Raw genomic sequence first — 19,101 nt, 5'->3', positions numbered from 1 at the left:
CTGGCAGGAGTCCAGCGCCAGGTCATCTTCTTAGTCGTGTCTTTTAATTAAGGGAGCAACTATAGATGACAGACATACCTGCTGCCGTTCACCAGAGTTTAAAATAGGATTGGGGGAAAACACAAATCACTCAATGTAAAATCTACAGTGAAATGACTTGGCTCTTTCTTTTCTTCATAATTCCTTAGAAAATACTGTATGTGTGCCTTGTGGGTTTGAACGCACGGTGTGACTAACTCTGGGGTTTACTGATCCTTCTGTTCAATTCAAAAACAAAAAGCCACTAACTGTCTAAATTATAAAAGGGGGTGCGTGGCTTCCCCATCTTGTCAGGTACCACAAGTTCTCTCTTGTGGCTGGAAGCACTTTGACGGGCCATGAATTTCTGATATTCATTAGTTTTGGACTGGAGCATAAATACAAACCTCTAGGCTTGAAAGGTTAAATTTTCATTTCGAAGTTTAGAAATTCTACATCTGTAGGGGAAATTGGCTTATGTATGTGGTCTTTGGACATCAGTGTATCATACTGTCCCTTTGTTATTGTCACAAATAGTTGATTTTAAATGAATTTTGATTGATAGACAACTGGATAATAAAGTTAACCATATGAAGTTTACAAAAGGAAATCCCTTTACGGGATGATGTGATACATGCGCTCTGCTCGTATCAGATGGAACTATTGGGTTTAATTAACACACTCTTTTTTCCGGAGAGAGTGAGCTGTTAAGTGTCCACCATTCTCCCTGTGGTTCCCAATAAATACGCCACCTCTTCGTAAGAATGACTTTTTGTGCTTTTTCTCTTCTTTCACTCTTTGACCCTTTCACAGTGGCTCCTCAAAACAGCCGTTTTGAGTGAAGCCAGAAATTGCTAAATTCAGGTGCTGAAGGTAGATTAGACTTAAAATCTGTGCCACATCAGCAAATGTAGGGGGACACTGCTACCACATAGACCTCAGCTGGCTCAGCTTAGGAGAGGAGTGTGGTAGTTCCGTGTCTAAATTGAGGTTTGTGAGTGTAAGCTGCTTCTAATCAGAGTTCTTTAACTTGTTATGTTAAGAAGTTTTATCTGAATCTTCCTTTTACTCTTGTCTTCTTTGGTCTGAGCTTCCCCAGCAACCGTTACAACTCTGGCCAGTTTTGGTGCTTAGCTTCCCATTCCCCATCTAATTCAGTCTGACCCTCTGCTTGTGAAGGAAAATCTGACGCTCTTTGATTTAATTGTTTTTTGCATCATAATCAGAGTTGGGATTCTCTTTGGATGTATTGATCTCTGGTTTCGAACTAATTTGACCGATGTTTTAAGAGGCTGGATAATTATTAGAACTTGAATAGATGATGTCCGTTTGCAAACTTCTAAGCAGTTAACGTGATTCCATTAAAGATAGCACCCACTCAGATTTATGAAACCTGGGATGCCTTTACACTTCCCATTTCAGTAATTTTGAAAGTGAACGTTACTGTTTTGAAAATGAAACTGTTGTTGGCTTTTGGCTTCCTGTGCACGTCTTGGTTGAGGCAACATAGAGGCATTGTTCCATAGGTGAACCACCATCATGTGATGTGGTCATGGTTGTTTTATCCCACGGGCCCACAGTTCCTACTTTTCTGCATAGATTCTTTTACACAGCCTTGTAGCTGGCGCCCTAATAGCATGCCCTGGAACTGTTGGGCCAGGACTCCTCTATTTTCAAGACCCTTACCCTCCTCCAAATGTCTCCTGCGTAGAGGCAGGAGGAGCTGTTAAGAAGGTAGGATCTCTTTTCTGCTGGAAATTGGTGTTTGATCTTCTATTTTATCCCTCCAATATTTCTTTTTTTTTTTTAATTTTTTAACATTTATTTATTTTTGAGAGACAGAGTGAGCAGGGGAGGGGCAGAGAGAGAGAGAGAGAGAGAGAGAGAGAGAGAGAGAGAGAGAGACTGAATCTGAAGCAGGCTCCAGGCTCCGAGCTGTCAGCACAGAGCCCGATGCGGGGCTCGAACTCACAAACCGCGAGATCATGACCTGAGCTGAAGTCAGATGCTTAACCGACTGAGCCACCCAGGCACCCCGAATATTTCTTACTCTTACTTTCCATTACATTTCATTCCTGTTTCCCTTTCTGCTAATTTATTTTTATTTATTCTTAAAAATTGTTAATGTTTATTTATTTTTGTTAGAGAACAAGCAGAGGAGGGGCAGAGAGAGAGAGAGAGAGAGAGGGAGACACAGAATCTGAAGGTGGCTCTGAGCTGTGAGTGCAAAGCCCACTGTGAGGCTTGAACCCACAAACTGTAAGACCATGACCTGAACCAAAGTTGGAGGCTCAACTGACTGAGCCTCCCAGGCGCCCCTCCACAAATTTGAATTGTTGTCATTCTTGAAGGTCCAGTGCTGCTAACTTTCTTGGTTTCCAGATCAGTAAGTTGTATTGTCTGTCTCCTTTAAACTCCGTGGTGCTCTGTGCTTCCCTGAAGAAAAAGAATCACGATGTTCTGCCTCGTGTTATGATTTCTTGTTTCATAGTTCTTGCCAGGTTGTAAACTCCTTGAAGATAAGCCCTGGGTCTTGTTCTTCTGTGTCTTCTGATTGGCTTTAGCAGACCAGGTTTTCAGGAAACTTCTCTCATATCCCGATTATAGTGTCTCAGAATATCCCCCATATTAAATATACTTCCCCAAACTAAAATCTGGAACTAGCCCTCTCAGAGATCTGGAGGCACCTCTTTGAGGCCCTGCTTGTATTCTAATAAGCGAGTCCTTTAGATCTAGCCCACTAAGCTTGTGCCTCATGTACATAACTAGACCTGTATCATACCTAGGAAATGACCTCCTTTTTAGGGTCACAGCCCTCTGTTGCCATCTGATCAGAAAACGTACGTAATTCTTCTGCAGTCTAGTTTTGTGGATAACTTCAGGGAGATCGCAGATTTGTGGATTGTGAATTATGACTTTCTTTTCTCGTTTTTTTGTTCTCGCTTGTAGTGGAGCGTATCTTTCATGAATGAGATGGGCTCCCCCCACCCACAGCTCTCCATTTAGTTGTTGTGACTCATTTGGTCATTTAAATAGTGCAGGGAAGTACTCGATGACAAGTCTAGGTCATGCCCATGTCCTAGAAGCTTAGACAAGGGAGAGCATACTCTATTCTGGGGAAGGAAGGACTTATGGAAGAGGTAGATCTTGAGCTGTACCTTGCAAGACTTGTTTATATCAGGAAAAGAATGAAAATTCCATGGGAGGAAATAGTAAAACATAAAGGCTTAATACTAGAAATTAACAGGTACATGTTTAGTAGATAATGTAGTTATCCAAGGAGGTGGGTGAAGTTGAAAAAAAGTGACTTGTGAGATTGCATAGTGTTGTGTCCTCTTACCTGCTTTGCTGTGCTGCCTTATTGACAACGACAAGACATTTCTAAGAAGGAATGACTTAATTATCACGGTTTAGTTTTTTGTGTTGAGTGTTGGTTCAGTAGCAGTTTTAGACCTTCTTTTACCCGTATTAACCTTAAGTATTGACGATTGTGTCCTTCTAGGAAGCTGGGTTCTGCTTGTAGTGAACAGAGCTGGTGCTCATAGTGAGACCATGATACGTGGAACCATGTGGGGCAGTTGAGGAACTAAACATGCTAAATTGGTTGGTCAGGAATGCTGTCAGACCAGGGGAGGGCTCCATGGAGATCAAGGTTGTGTACCCCTAACTTGAAAGGTGCGGTGTGTATTGCCGTAATTAAAAGAGCAGAGGTATGGAGACGAGATGGGTGTGGTGTGGTCATAGGCTGCCAACAGGAGAAGGTATACTTACGGGGAACAGCAGATGGGTGGTTCGTTTGGCGAGTCCAGGTCTCAGAGGCCTTGAGAACCAGGCCTGAGTCCCAGACAGTATTGATGATTGTGAGGTTTGAACCAGAGATCTGCTGTAATACATGTTTTTCCACACATTCTGCTCTTTTATGTTGGCTTTCTTAAATGGGGATCACAGGCTGTCTTTAGTTTTGAGCTCCTTTATTTGTGATTTTGTGATGGGATCTGGCTTGGAAATTGACAAAATAAACAATTCCTTCTTGTGTCCTATTTTCTTTTATTCCCGACTTGGATTTGGTGTGTAAATTGGTTTCATAAAACTGTTAGTATCAGCTTCTATGGAGATACATAGTAGAGCACAGCCTGAAGATATAGGAAAGGTAATTTTCGTTCAGTTCATTACACACTTAATGGTACTTAGGGGTACTTTGGGTTTTGGATAGTTAAGTTACTTGTCTAGTCATTGTAAATCATAAACTTAACCTGAGGTTTATTCAGAGCAAGTATTCCTTTTTTTGTGCCACGAACCCCTTAGCAGTTAGATGAGATCTGTGGGCTGAATTGTGTGAGTGATATGTAGTATAGATAGGTTTACAAAGGAACCAGTGATACAGAAATAGTTACAGAAATATTTAACAAATTCAAGATGTATCTGCTTTATCATACGATGCACGCGGCAGAAAGATGTACTAGTTTTCATGATGAGCGTGAACACAGCTGTGAGATATCTAGTGGTCGTAAAGGAGCATGAAACGTATTTGACTTCTGTTGATGATGAAGTCACACAAGTGTATTGCTCATGTTAATATGGTTTGTTGCCTGTGGTCAAAATTGAAGAACATGGTAAATTTCATGAACATGAGGATAATTTTACCTTTCCCAAGTACAGAGATCTGGGATTTAAGTACCCCTAATGTAGGGTGGTTTGAAATGTTCATTGATATCTCTGGAATATTCTCCCTTTTTCCCCCTCACTTTTCCCTCATTGTCTTCTCTTTAATCCTATGTGAACAATTAACATTATAACCAGTGACCAGTTAATTATAATGTGTTCGTACCATTTTGTGTTATGATACTTGAGCGAACTTGTTTATTTTAATGAAGAGCCATACAAGTATTTATATTTCCCTAAGTATATTTTAGAAACTTACTGCTAGGTTTCATTATATTTTAATGCTGTGTAGCAGAAACCAAAGCCAGGATCACATCATTATAGATCAGCCAGATTAATTGCTGATGTTCTTTATTTAGAATTCAGTTAATCTAAAAATAGCCTAATGCAGTATGTTTTACAAAATTGTATACTGATGTGCTAAAACCCTTAACCTGTTAAGCATGAATTTTACTTTAAAAGTGTTTAATTTCTGTCCACATGTGTATTTAAATTTCTAGTGAGTTGACATACAGTGCAATATTGGGTTCAGGAGTAAAATTTAGTGAGTCATCACTTCCTTAGAACACCCAGTGCTCCATATGTCGCCCTCCTTAATACTCATCACCCATTTAGCCCACCCCCCACCCCCTTCCCTCCAGCAACCTCCAGTTTGTTTTCTATCATGAAGAGTCTCTTGTGGTTTGCTTCCTGGTAAGCATGAATTTCAGCAAAGAAACCATACTCTGAAAATCATAATTGAAGTACAGATTTGTTCCTTCACAGCCCTAGGCGCAAGGGGGAGGAAGCTGGCACGCATTGCTTTTAGAAGTGCCATAGTGATTAGATGTCATCTTCTGAAGCCAAGTTTGTGCATAGTTTTCATACAGGTCTTTAATATTCTCAGCTTTCCTTTCAGTTCACAAGTGAGGAAGACTATTTTTCATTGTTGTGTGTAGTCCCTGGTAAACACTGCCTTTCGCTGGCACGCTGACCGTTGAAGCTTGCCTTTATACTTTGCTGAAATTTTATATGAGTTTTCTCGAAAGATACTTACTGACTTGGTGGAAGGACGTTTTGTTTTTTCCACCTTGTTTAGAGATTATTTTGGACTCCGATTTTTCATCTGCTGAGGAAATGTGAAGAAGGTTTTCTTAAAAAATTCAGCAGCATATGTAGTTGTTTAACCAGAAGTCATTGTCGATCATCGTTGTTGTTCAGATAACCTGGTTGAAAATGGGCTCTGATCTGCAAGCTTCGGACGGTAGCAGACTTTCACATATTTTATGTACTACAGCCTGGCTCCCGTGATAAACCTCTTTTCTTAAAAGAGAAATAGTCCCACCGTTGATGTAACAGCTTCAGTGTTTGGAATCTCCTTTCTCTGTGAACGCTTACAACCGCCCCATGGGGTAGAGCAAGCATTTTTACAGGGAAGAAAATTAAGACCTCACGAGGCTGAGTTGCTGAAGGTCATGAGACCACAAGCCATGTGAACATCTCTGTCCTGGTGTGTAGCTCTGGGCTGTGTCGTTCCTGGATCCAGTACTGGAAACACAAAGCCTTTTGACCCGTGGGCTTGCCTCACCTTCCCATTCTGTGCATTCGTGGTTTTCTCTGCATGGAGTCTGTGCTAACATATTCTTCGACAACAAGGCAAAAAAGGTTTTTCTTCCATCCCCGTCACCTTTGTGAGCTGTTGACAGCAGTTGGTGCTCATGAGCTCAGTGGGATTTTGACTTTTGCATTCACTCTGAAGAGTCTTGACCTCTGCTTTCCTCGTCCTGGGCTGCCCTGTTGGGAGGAGGAGCTGTACGAGGTGCCTCACAGAAGGGGTGTCTGTATGGGGGTGCTCTTGCCATTCGTCAGAGAGAACATACATCAAGGACTGTTCCAAGTGCGTTACACGTGTTAATTTTAATACTTGCAGCAACCTTATGATTTAGATGTGTGTTCGTTGTCCCTGTTCGAGAGGAGAGTGAGTCAGAGAGAGGTTCTCTTGCCCTGTGTCGCGTAGTCTGTGTTGACGCCGAGCTATAAAATCCAGGCTTTCCGGCCCCAGAGTCTCCGCTCTTATCCCCTGTCCACTGTGGCTTTGGCCTTAAACTGGCCAAAAGCCAGGGCTTTTTAGTTGCGAGGGGCAGAGGGATAATCTTGCAGACACCAACTCGATATTGAGGTATTACTCCTCCGCATTCTGAAAACCTAGTAACAGTGTTTTCATGCCAACAAGTGTTATTGATAACAACATAATGACAGTAATAGCTATCTTTGATCACTTAACACTATGCTGGGTGTTTCTGACTGCCCCTTTCTGGAATAAAAACTCTGCAGGGTATCTTTTGTAAGGTCATGTAGTGACAGAGACGGGAGTCCAATCAGCTTGCTCGTGTGGTTCCCAAATGATGCCTTCAATATTTCTTACTAGGAACCTTGATGAGCTTGAAATACTTGATGTATTTTCCCTTGCATTTAGTCTCTTGAACAACTTAAGAATTCTACCCAAGTAAATTGTAATCGGTAGTGGCACATTTATCATTATACCAACCTTAAAACAAGCATTCTTTCCAAATCTCACAGTATTGTGTTTCTCAGTTACCATTGGCTTCCTTTCTGAAAATGATGAAAATGTTAACAGAGCTCAGTGGTTTGCCCAGCAGATGGCATTTGTATGAGTTTTTCAGGATCCTTTGGAATCCATTACTTGCCAATTACCCAATTTTGTTTTGAATACCCTGTATTTCCAGCTAATATTGGGGCATTTACATAAAGAGAATGTGCCAGAATTGCTGTAATCTATGCTATAATAAAATCTGCTTGCTGTAGATGATAATTTCTGTTAATTGTTTACTGCAAAATGCACTCAAGAAAACAATTCCTTCTCTATTCACCATAATCACTGAGATATCAATCAACTCTCAAACACAGGGTATGTGGGAGCTCTTGTAGGGTCTGGATGTTTTTAGTTACAAGTGGTAGTTTCTCCTCCTCAAAGTATGGCTGCATGGTGGTGAGAATCACAAACTAATGTCATGCAGAATGGTTGGTATTTACACATGCTGGATATTTATGGATACGGTACGTGAGCATTGAATGAGTTACATGTCATGTTAAAAACATGAAGCGAGGAGAAGTCAGATGGAATGTCAGTGAGTACTGTTTTTGGTTAATAAGAGAACTTCAAGAGTTCTGTTCTGAGCACATTGTCTTTATCTCCCTAGCTCCCCGTGTTACGGTGCCTCGCTAATAACGGGTGCTCAAAAAATGTTTCTTGAATGAATGATTTTGTTTGCAGCAGGGCAGAGAAGTGTAGACAGAAGAGACTAGCATGAACAGTGCCTGAGATGTTAAATATTTCAAAAGGTTTGAGGCTAGGAAGATTCCAGAGACCCACTGAAGACACAGATATTTAAGTGAAGCTATAAGGTATTTTTACAGCCTTGTAACAAATTGAAAAACGACTTTGCACTATTTTGCTATTATGTCTTCTCCCTCCTGGCTTCCCCTCTGAGGTGAACTGCCTCCTGTTGGTAGGAATACTCTGGGGCACTATCCTTAGGTAGACAGTCATGTGAAAAACAACCTGGCAAAAGTCACAAGATCCCAGTTACCAGATAGTACTGATTGGCTTCCTTCCTGAAGGGATCAGGTCTTTTGATAGGTTGGTCTATAAATTCCAGTATTTCTTTTGAAGACTTGATATTTAATCAGTGCCTGTTAAATTCGTGCTTGTCTTTTTACCAGCATCATAATGAAATTTCTTTTTTCTTTCACTTTTGAAAATAAAACAATTACATTTGAAATCTGTACATAGTTACTTTTGATTTACTTTCATACTATAAAGACAAAGGCTAATTTTACTCTGGTCTTTAGAAAGATGAATATTTTACAAAGAGAGGTAACAGGTGAAGTTGGTCAGTATGTTCAAAATATTCACCCCCCCCCCCTTTTTTTTTAAAGTTTATTTATTTTGAGAGAGAGAGAGAGCACCAGCCGAAGTCAGCCCTTTAACCAACTGAGCCACCCAGAGGACCCCTTTTGTTTTCTTTTTATTTAAAATTGTCTACTCATAGAAGTCTCTTCACCACCTAAGATAACATTACAAGTCCAATTCTGATGATAATTAAGCTGAGTTGGTGGGATGAGATTATCTTTTAATGTCTGAAACAGGTCTCTTTATGAGGAAATCTGTTATTCAAAATCCATGGTGTCAGTTCTATATCATCCAGTGATATCACCTGAGTTGTTGAAAACTCCTATAGAAAGAGCAGGTGGCTAGGGGGAAGTTCCTTTGTAGGGAGGTACTTTCAATAAGCACTCTGATTTCAGTGAATAAAGGTTTTCAGTGTGACTCCTTGGAAGGAGGCACATCGAGTCAATCCAGAATTCTTTCTTTGTACCAGTGCTATTCGTACTGAAATGTATGACCATTTTAGTCAGTGTTGTATCCTTAGTTCCTCGCACAGTGCCTAGCAGGTATTATTTGTCTCCTGATGTTTGTGGAATGAATGAGTGAATGATTGGCCTTGTGTTAAGGTAGAACTTTGGGATATTCTTGGTGTCAGGGTCTTTGTACTCCTTTCCTTTTCTTGGGAATGAAGAAGTGTGCTAGGTCTGGGACGCCTGGGTGGCTCGGTCGGTTAAGTGTCTGACTTCGGCTCAGGTCACGATCTCGCGGTCTGAGTTCGAGCCCCGTGCCGGGCTCTGTGCTGACAGCTCGGAGCTCGGAGCTTGGAGCCTGCTTCGGATTCTGTGTCTACCTGTCTCTGTGCCCCTCCCCTGTTCATGCACACACACACGCTCTCTTTCTCTCTCTCTCTCTCTCTCTCTCTCTCTCTCTCTCTCTCTCTCAAAAATAAACAAACATAAAAAAAAAATTTAAGAAGTGTGCTAGGTCTGAGCTCATAATCCAAGCTTTGTTAGTAGCACTGTATTTCTGTTGTTTGATTTCCTACACATAAAGAATAGGAAACTAGAGGGCTCCCAGAAGTTGGCAGCTGTCCGATTTCATCATTATGATAAGCCACTAGTTGAGAAAGGTATCCAGTAAGTATCATTTCCCTGGGAAGAGGCAGCCAGGGATGAAATGAACACTTCTCATTTTCCTTTCCAAAATGTGAGTAGGTGAGGAGTAATTCAGAGTGTCTGTGGGGTTCTCAGAAGACCTGAGGAGAGGTAACAGCACGAGGGGCAGTGTGATGGGTCGTTTTGTGGTAGCTTTAATGTGTGAGTGTGTCTGGGATCAGGCAGGACCCTTGGCCTGTTGGCGGCCATTAGGTCGTTTGTACGTATGTTTGTGCTCTGGGGACACCTCGCCCGGGAAGTGGGAACTGGGTGCACCGAATGGAGGTAAAGAAAGACCCGGGAAGCAGAACTCTGAAGCATCACGATACCATCAGAGTGGGAATGGAATCGAACACAAGAACGTTTTTGTTTCAAATGCCATTCCTGAACAAGGGCTTGTCGAAGTTTTTACTCAGAGAAGGTTTAAAGTTGTCTCGCGAGACCGTTTCTCTAACCTCACCGCATCCTTTTCTTTCTTCAGCTGTTCCAAAGACCTAATGCGCTCGCCGTCCAGCAGTTGACGGCCGCGCAGCAGCAGCAGTACGCACTGGCGGCGGCTCACCAGCCTCACATCGGTAGGTCCCTGGGCGCGCCTCCCGTGCCTACGTGTGGCCCCCGCTCCAGGAGCCCCGGCGGCGGAGGCCGGGTAGGACAAAGCGTAGACAGGGCTCTCGGAGTAGATGGCCTCGTTCGTCCTCTTGTCCGCCTGTCTTTGAGCCACCTGCTTGAGTTTTGGCAGCCTTCTAGACTTCAGCTTGTAAGCTTGCCTGGTGTCCAGGGAGTGGTCTGCCTCCGCTGTGCTGTCGGAGGACTCAGGGTCAGTCCTAAACGACAGTTGTGACCAGCATGGACTCTGTTGGTTAAGACTGGATGAAATCCGTGACGTAACAACAGTCCTGTTCTTGTTAGGGTCGTCTAGACTGTGAAAGTATCAACTTCTCATCTTCTTAAGTAGCAGGGAGTACCCATAAGGCCATTTTCCAAGCAGCGTGTATTGATGGTCGTGAAAAGTATTTTCATTTAATGACTGGTTTTTAAAGTAGGTTTTCCCTTTTCCAGTAACATTGGTTAATGTTCTGATGTACATATTTTTATTGCCTAGACTCCCCCCCCCACCCAGACCTTCTTAAGGTCTCTTTGAAACGAAGTGCTATATGTGTAAACAAGTACATGTACAATTTTTTTTTTTAATGCGTCAAAAGGACATGGTAGAATAGAAGGAAATCATGGGTTGAGGTATGCTGTGGAAGGAAAGACTTGCTTCCAGCCTAAATGTCTTAAGGCTAGGCGTAACGGCCTTTGCCTGGGTCTGGTTTAACTTACAGTTGTAGATGCTAGTCTTAATAAATACCCATACATTTTTCTTTGAGAAAAGCTGTCCAGAATTTTTTTTTTTTTTTTTTTTTTTAATTTAGAGAGTACGAGTAGGGGAGAAGGACAGAGGGAAAGAGACAATCTTAGCTTAAGCACACTCCATACTCAGTGTGGAGCCCGATGTGGGGCTCGATCCCATGACCCTGGGGTCATGACCTGAGCCAAAATCAAGAGTGGAATGCTCTAGGCATCCCTGGGAAATTGTTTTATTTTTGTTTATTTCTTTTTGTAAATACTTTAAAAAAAAATTTATGGGGCGCCTGGGTGGCTCAGTCGGTTGAGCGTCCGACTTCAGCTCAGGTCATGATCTCACGGTCTGTGAGTTCAAGCCCTGCATCGGGCTCTGTGCTGACAGCTCGGAGCCTGGAGCCTGCTTTGAATTCTGTGTCTCACTCTCTCTCTGCCCCTCCCCCTGCTCATGCTCTGTCTCAAAAATAAATAAAAATATTTAAAATAAATAAATAAACTTATTTATTTATTTTGCTAGAGAGAGAGAGAGAGAGAGAGAGAACTCACAAGCAGGGGAAGGGCAGAGAAAGAAGGAGAGAGAGGTTCCCCAAGCAGGCTCCATCCATACTATTAGCACAGAGCCTGATGTGGGTCTCAAAGTCACAAACCTTGAGATCATGACCAGAACCAAAATCCAGGAGTCAGACGCTTAACTGACTGAGCCACCCAGATGGCTGGCTGGCTATCTATCTATCTATCTATCTATCTATCTATCTATCTATCTATAAGCGTTTCTTTATTTTTGAGAGAGAGCAAGCAAGCGAGAGCGTGAGTGGGGGAGGGGCAGGCTCTATGCCGACAGCAGTGAGCCCGACTGGAAGATCATGACCTGAGCTGAAGTCAGACACTCAACCAACTGAGCCACCCAGGGGCCCCTGGAAAATTGTTTTAAATGGAAATAAATGATTCTTTCTATCTCATGACAAAGTCTTTTAAATTGCTTTATTTTAGCCTGTTATAATTTTAATAGTCTGAGAAATTGTGCTGGATTTACAACTGCGTAACAGTTTAAATTGTTAGCAAAAGTAAAAAATAAAAATAAAAAAAGACGGTAGATAAACATCACCCTAATCTTTAGCGTAGGGATTATTTCATCTTTTCAGAGCCCTCTTTCCTTTCAATCTGTCCTTTTTTCTTTTTCTCACCTGCAGCCTGGAGTTGAGTAGCCAAACTGTGTGGGTATTTGCTAGGGTTGCGGTTTTAGTCGGATTTGTTTTTACTGACAGGTGTGTTTTCAGCAGGTTTAGCGCCCGCTGCGTTTGTCCCCAATCCCTACATCATCAGCGCTGCTCCCCCGGGGACGGACCCCTACACGGCTGGACTGGCTGCAGCGGCGACACTAGGTGAGGTGTTCTGCTGCATGTGGGATTTTATCCCCTGCTGAAAAGTCGTGTTGGCCCGCATGCATTCTTTGTACTGGGTCCCAAATCCAAGTCTCCGGTGGAGATTTCTCTCCTGGTTTCCGGTGTTCTTTCCTGCCAGCTGGATAGCTCTCTTTAGCTGTAACCTCAGACTCGAGCATAATCCAAAGGCAAGTTAATGAGCTGCCTCCTGTATAGGTATTTGTGATCCATGGAGACCCCACTTGCTTGTAGGTATTTTGGGAATTTCTCCCCTTTCTTAGGTCTTCCTACTATCTGTAGTCTGCCATAGTCCAGGTCCTTATACTCTTTATCTAGACTTTAGCAGCTGTTCTTACATATTGCTAATGTCCTCTCCCACCCCCACCCCCCTGATTGTTCTAGAAAACTGTCTTAAACATCGATTTTAACTTCTCACCTTTCAGTTTTAACCCATCACTGATTTGATGTTTCTTTTTCTCGTGCTGTATTATCTTTAATTAAGCAACCCGTCACCGATTTCCATCTTATCCAGCCTAACAGCACACCTCAGCTGTTAAACATGGCTGATTATTCCAGCCTAACTGGGTGGTGGTGGTGGTGGTGGTGGTGGTGGTGGTGGTGGTGGTGTGCTATTCCTTGGAATCACCATTTTTAAGGAGCTGCCACGGCATTCTGAGGATTAGTGAAGACTGGAGCCCACTGTGTATAGGGATCTGATCTCTCTCGCCATGACTTGTATGTAGATATCTCTACATGCATACCACTTTCTTCCCCTCTCCGGATCAGCTCTTACTGGCTCATACCACACATTCTCGCTGTACTAAATGAATTTTAGCTTGCTGCAGACACCACGCTGGTTTAGGTCTCTGTGTCTTTGCCTACTGTGGTTTCCTTAGTTCTCTATAGTAAACTCCTCACATTCTTTGGGAATCTCATTGGCTGGCATTGTTACCCCCTAGAAAGCCTTCCTTTGCTACCACCCCCTCCCCCATTTTTTTCTCTGTTACTTCTTACTACTTTGTGTTCATTGCTGGTGGATGTTTGAGTGAGTGGTTTTGAAACCCCCTTAAGATTGAACTCTTTCAAAAGCAGGCCTTTCTGTTACTTATCTCTGTAGCACAGTTGCTGGCACCATAATGGGGTCACACGTGTATGGTAGATTGGATTCAGTGTCAGGACGAAGTAAATGTCTTCCAAATCCCTCCCAAGTCATGTTAATTGTGACTAAATATTATTGTAAGATTCTACTTTTTATCTATCATGCAGTTTGCCATTATGAACTCAAATGGACAGTATAGAATTTATTTATTTTTTTTAGTATTCACATTTTAGCGTGGTTTTGTTGTGTTTGAAAGACAGGAGCAAATCTTGATTTTATTTTATTTTTTATTTTTATCATTTATTGTCAAGTTAGCTAACACACAGTATAGTCTCGGCTTCGGGACTAGAGTCCCGTGATTCATCATTTCCACACAACACCCACTGTTCATCTCAACAAGTGCCCTCTGCGATGCCATCACCCATTTTCCTCACCCCCCCCAAGCTCCCAGCACCATCACCCCTCAGTTTATTCTCTGTACTTAGGAGTCTCTCATGGTTTGCCTCCCTCTCTGTGTGTAACTTACTTTTCCTTCCCTTCCCCTATGGTCTTCTGTTAAGTTTCTCAAATTCCACACATGAGTGAAAACGTGTGATATCTGTCTTTCTCTGACCACCTTATTTCACTTAGCGTAATACCCTCCAGTGCCATCCATGTTGTTGCAAATAGCATGTGTTTGTGGATATGTATGTAGTATAGTTCCTCTGTCCCCCTCACCTTTGGGGTAGTACAGGTCTCTTTCTAGCAGAACGATCTATGTAACCATCATTAATTTTTATTCATCCCTTATTAACCATTTGCCAGACATTGTGCTGAGTGCTTTTGTTTCATACGAGTTGTTGGAGGATGATTTTACAGATTAGGAATTTGGGGCTCAGAGAGCTCCCTTTTTCAAAGGTCACACTATTTAAATATCACACAGTTGGGGTTTGAACCAGGTCTAACTCAGAGTCCTTGCATGCACTTTACTGTCGTGTCCAGTGCCCATGCTATCTTGAATTGCCTTCTCTGTACTTTCTTTCCTTTGCTAATTTACTATATGTTATTTGAAACAAAGAACTAGTTTTAGGAAAGACACGCTTGGCCTCACTGAGATCATAGTTTTGTGATGAGGGTCTTGATCGTTGTATTCATCCCTAAGCCAGACTGAAAAAGACTTGAGCTCTTTCACACAGAACCAGAAATGTTAACCACCTAAACTACGAAACTGCATCCCCGTGTGGGGTGTTCGTCACACGGGAATTGGAGCAGGCATCCTGATGAGCCCAGCTCAATTGATGATGCACCCTGGGGGTATTTTCCTAAATGCAGTCAGAGGCCATGTGACCAGGGGCAGCAGTAGAAATGCTGCTAGTTGAGAGAACTTAGAGGATCATATGAAAGTTGATGGTAGCAGCAGTCTGCTCACAGCTGAAGGTGGTTTTGTTGACTTTTGGTGGAGACTGTCATCGCAGGTTGCAGTCCAGCCTTTCGCCATGGATGTGGCAACACCCTCAGCCTTATGATAGCCATTCGTAGGTGAGGAAACTAAGGCATAGGTAAGGTCTCGCTGTTGTTTTCTCTTTCGTTCTTTTCGGTAAATGTCCAAGACCACCCCGTTTTGTAAATGCTAGTCAGATGAGTTTGGGTATGGTGTTTTAGACTATCCAGGTTCTGAGGAGTTAAAAGGTTTTCATTACCCTTTTGCTTATTATAAAAAAGTTGCTCGTACTGTAACCCAGCTTTTCTAAGCAGCAGCATCTTTATTTTGCGCCCAGATGTCATATTTCACAGTGGGCAGCCTTATAAACAGAGCTGCTTTTTGGCTGAGCCCACAGGTACAGAAAATACCAAATTAGAAATGTCAGAGCAGTGTTGGGCAGGGATGTAATTTGACTTATTTGTATTTTAGAAGCTTAAAACTGGGAAACAAAACACACGTTCCAATTTATTTTGATTTAATGAAATATATGTTTCTACAGGATTAGCTACTGTGTCAGAATGGATACATTTGAAATACCTCTTTGGAACTCTGTCTAAGGGCACTGTTGTTATTCAGTCAGGTTGCAAATATTTTAAGTTCTGTGCTTTAAGAAACTTCTCACTGGAGATGTGTTTGAGCAGATGTGAGAAGCTGGCTCTGAGCCCTTGTCTTGTTGGCACAATGCAGCTTTGGTGTTTCTTGCTGCCATCTTCGGGGAGTCTGTGGTTTAGACACCTGCCCCACCCAGGCTGCTGTCTGCTAGCTCTGTTACCTCTGTTGCCTCCCCCAGAGAAGGTGAACAGATCATTTAGATTGAAGCAGAATGCTTAGTTTTGTTTAGGATACTCAGCAGGTCTGTAAGAACTCAAGGTTTTGTTTCTGTTTCTTTTCAACGGTGACTTAGGTTCAAAATTTCATATATCAGTGTCTGAATGTAGTTGTGTTGACTGACTTCCAAAACAGGAATGGGAGAACCAAGCCTCTTAGAAATTGAGCGGTGGAGGTTCAGTGGCGTGTCTGGGTCGTGTTGTCAGAGACTGGTGGATTTTCCTGCTTCGGGAGTTAATGGAGCAGCATGGCCCCTGTCCCTGGCAGTCACCTTGGGTGCCATCCTTACCATTGAGAGCAGGGTACCCTTAATTTTTTGTTCTCTTCCTTCACTTGATGCACACAGACTCTCCATTTATTTCCCTTCAAATAACAAACTTTGTCTCTGTCTATCCCATGTCCTTTCTTTCTCAGGGAAGCATAGGCCTTTTTGTCTTCTTCCTGACCCAGCACCAGTTCCTCTGTTCTTAAACCCAACCTTTCTGACTTTGATCAGTTATTCTCCCTTTTTAAAATGTTTTGTCCTTCATTAGCTTCTTCCTCTTGGCCTGGAGTATATTACAGGCTTTAGAAGACTTTTATAAAAATATAAAAACATTTTCTGTTTTTTAAAAAACAATCCACGATCAGCTAGAATGAATCTGTATGGTTTTTTTTCTTTTAATTTTTTTTTTTAACGTTTATTTTTTGAGAGAGGGAGACAGAGCGTGAGTGGGGGAGGGGCAGAGAGAGAGAGAGAGAGAGAGATGGAATCTGAAGCAGGCTTCAGGCTCTGAGCACAGAACCCATTGTGGGGCTCGAACTCATGAACCGTGAGATCATGACCTGAGCCGAAGTTGGATGCTTAACTGGCTGAGCCACCCAGGTGCCCCTGAATCCATATTTTCTTAATATTTTACGGTAGGATCTGTTGAGCCTGACTTAGCCTTTGGAAACCCTGAGTGGATTCTGACTGGTCTGAACTTCCTTACCTTCCTCTTGATATTTTTAGGCCCGGCTGTGGTCCCTCACCAGTATTATGGAGTCACTCCCTGGGGAGTCTACCCTGCCAGTCTTTTCCAGCAGCAAGCGGCTGCCGCCGCGGCAGCAACCAATTCTGCAAATCAGCAGACTACCCCACAGGCTCAGCAAGGACAGCAGCAGGTAAGCGTAAAGAGAATTTACCCATCTAAGTGTGCATTTGAGTCCTTGGCTATCATTAACATGTAATGATACTCCTGCTAGAGAAATGCTGTGAATAGGTGAGTGCCCTCCTGCGCATGTTACCTGGGTTCAGGCTCAGACTCAGCAGGGCTCACCGAATGCCTTGTATTCGCAGGTTCTTGGCCTGTGTGACTAGGTACGATCATGAGATTGGGCACGAAAAGACTGTAGAGAATCGTGCGGTTGAGGGTCCGCACTTAGCAAGTGGCAAAGCGAGTACTGCTTTCCGCCACACGGAGTCTGCTTCTAGACGCCATTCTCAGAGTTCTTCTGCCTGCCCGCGGGCAGCTTGCCACCAAAGGGGACGTACTCGTTGTCCGGACTGCCTGTTGAGAATGCCAGCTGAATTGGATAGAAATCTGTGACCCTATTGTACCTTTTAACTCAGAGTAAGAAGAGCTTTTTAATGAGTTGGGAAAGAAAGTGACTATGCCCTTTCGTTTTGAATAGGCCATTTTCTCCAGCTTACTAGAAAAACACCTGTTTATTGCTGAAAATTGTGGTAAATTAGAAAACTCGAAGAAAAAAATGCCTCTTGTGAGGAAAAAACCAATATTAATGTTTGGTATTTGTCATTCTAGTTTTATTATTTAACTTCTGATAAAGTCAGGGTTATGCTCTCCACACAGTTTTGAGTTTTTACACTTTTCCATATTGTTTAATGCTTTTTAGAAATATTTGCTAGCTATATTTAAATGTCTCAGAGTATTCCAGTCTTTTGTTCTCACCAGTTTAACGTTTTATTTTTGAGACAGAGGGACACAGAGCATGAACAGGGAAGGGCCAGAGAGAGAGGGAGACACAGAATCTGAAACAGGCTCCAGGCTCTGAGCTGTCAGCACAGAGCCCAACGCGGGGCTCGAACTCACGGACCACGAGATCATGACCTGAGCCAAAGTCGGACGCTTAACCGACTGAGCCACCACCCAGGCGTCCCATGTTTTCGCCAGTTTATTACTATTATTTGACATTTAGCTTAGCAGTATTTTGATGTTATAAAAAAGATGGACTGATATCCTTTGTATAAGTGTCTGATTATTTCCATGGAGTAAATTCCTAGAAATGGAGTTGTTTTTTTTTTTTTTTTTTTCTGTGCAAATAAAATGAACAGTTAGGCTTTGATACACATTGTCAAAGCCGTCTTTTGAGGCAAAACACCATATGTGATACGATGCAAACAAGGATGGTTTTTACTAGTCTCACTAAGAGAGTATGTATTTAATATTTTAGATTCCGTAAAGTTATAGAAAAACTCAGATCTTAAAATTCTAGCCAATTCATCATTTTCCAGTAAGATCAGTCATTTTACCGTAAGATAAATTTTTGGAAGCTGACGCACGATTTTCTTTGCAAAGGTACAATTCTTGTACCAGGATATGTAAGGGAATTCAACAGATAATTTGTTGACATAATGGGTGATCCCTATTAATAAGCCTCATAGCTTACTCTTTGTGGATAGTCAGTACTTATTTATTTGTATGATGATCTTTATGTTTAAATGGCTGCCAAATAATCGTGGATTTGGAAGACAGAAGTAATTGCTACGTTTTCAAAGTAGTTCTAGCAGAGTATGCAAGAAGAATAGTAGGAACTACTTGTTGAAAGCTTTTTGCTTAAAATTAAGTGCTTAAAAAAATAAAGCTGAGCGTTCCACATAGGATTTCTTTTGCTTATCCTAATTCTGATAGATTATATGATTTCCCTACATAAGATTGAGGAAATGGAATTTGTGTGGCCAGGGTCACACATATATTGTTGAGATTTGAACACAAATCTATAATACACAACTTGTGTTATTTTCTGACCATGTTGTGATATTCAGAGTTCTGGAAAACCTGAGGCCTGGCCTTTGTTTTCCTGTGGCCTGGTTGCACCTAGAGGTCAAGGAGCACAGCTGTTCTGTATTCGGAGAGTCTGTCTCCTGAACTGTCAAATGGGCATGGCAGTCATTTGCATTTCAGGGATTTCTGTCACCCACAGTTGCAGACCCTACCGAGGAAAGATTATTCACATTGCTTTTTACTTTTTAATAAGCAGCCATAGTTCAGTTCCAAAGTTAC

General features: G+C 42.3%; 1 protein-coding gene across 23 annotated transcripts in view; it reads left to right on the top strand.

Annotated features, from left to right (window-relative positions):
- Positions 1 to 19,101, top strand: part of PUM1 (pumilio RNA binding family member 1) — a 132,936-nt gene that overhangs the window by 72,536 nt on the left and 41,299 nt on the right. For 14 of the 23 annotated variants that reach the window (XM_045035436.1, XM_045035437.1, XM_045035435.1 and 11 more), the window contains 3 exons: positions 10,205 to 10,298; positions 12,333 to 12,449; positions 16,830 to 16,981. In XM_045035436.1, the coding sequence (XP_044891371.1) occupies positions 10,205 to 10,298; positions 12,333 to 12,449; positions 16,830 to 16,981 (363 nt within the window). The remainder of the gene's footprint in view (positions 1 to 10,204; positions 10,299 to 12,332; positions 12,450 to 16,829; positions 16,982 to 19,101) is intronic. The other 9 variants (XM_019836543.3, XM_045035439.1, XM_019836549.3 and 6 more) reach the window with 2 other exon arrangements.

This window comes from Felis catus, chromosome C1 (genome assembly GCF_018350175.1).
Source record: "Felis catus isolate Fca126 chromosome C1, F.catus_Fca126_mat1.0, whole genome shotgun sequence".
Lineage (NCBI taxonomy): Eukaryota > Metazoa > Chordata > Mammalia > Carnivora > Felidae > Felis > Felis catus.
Note: the sequence above shows the minus strand (reverse complement) of the source record. Positions and strands in the feature narration are given on the sequence as shown.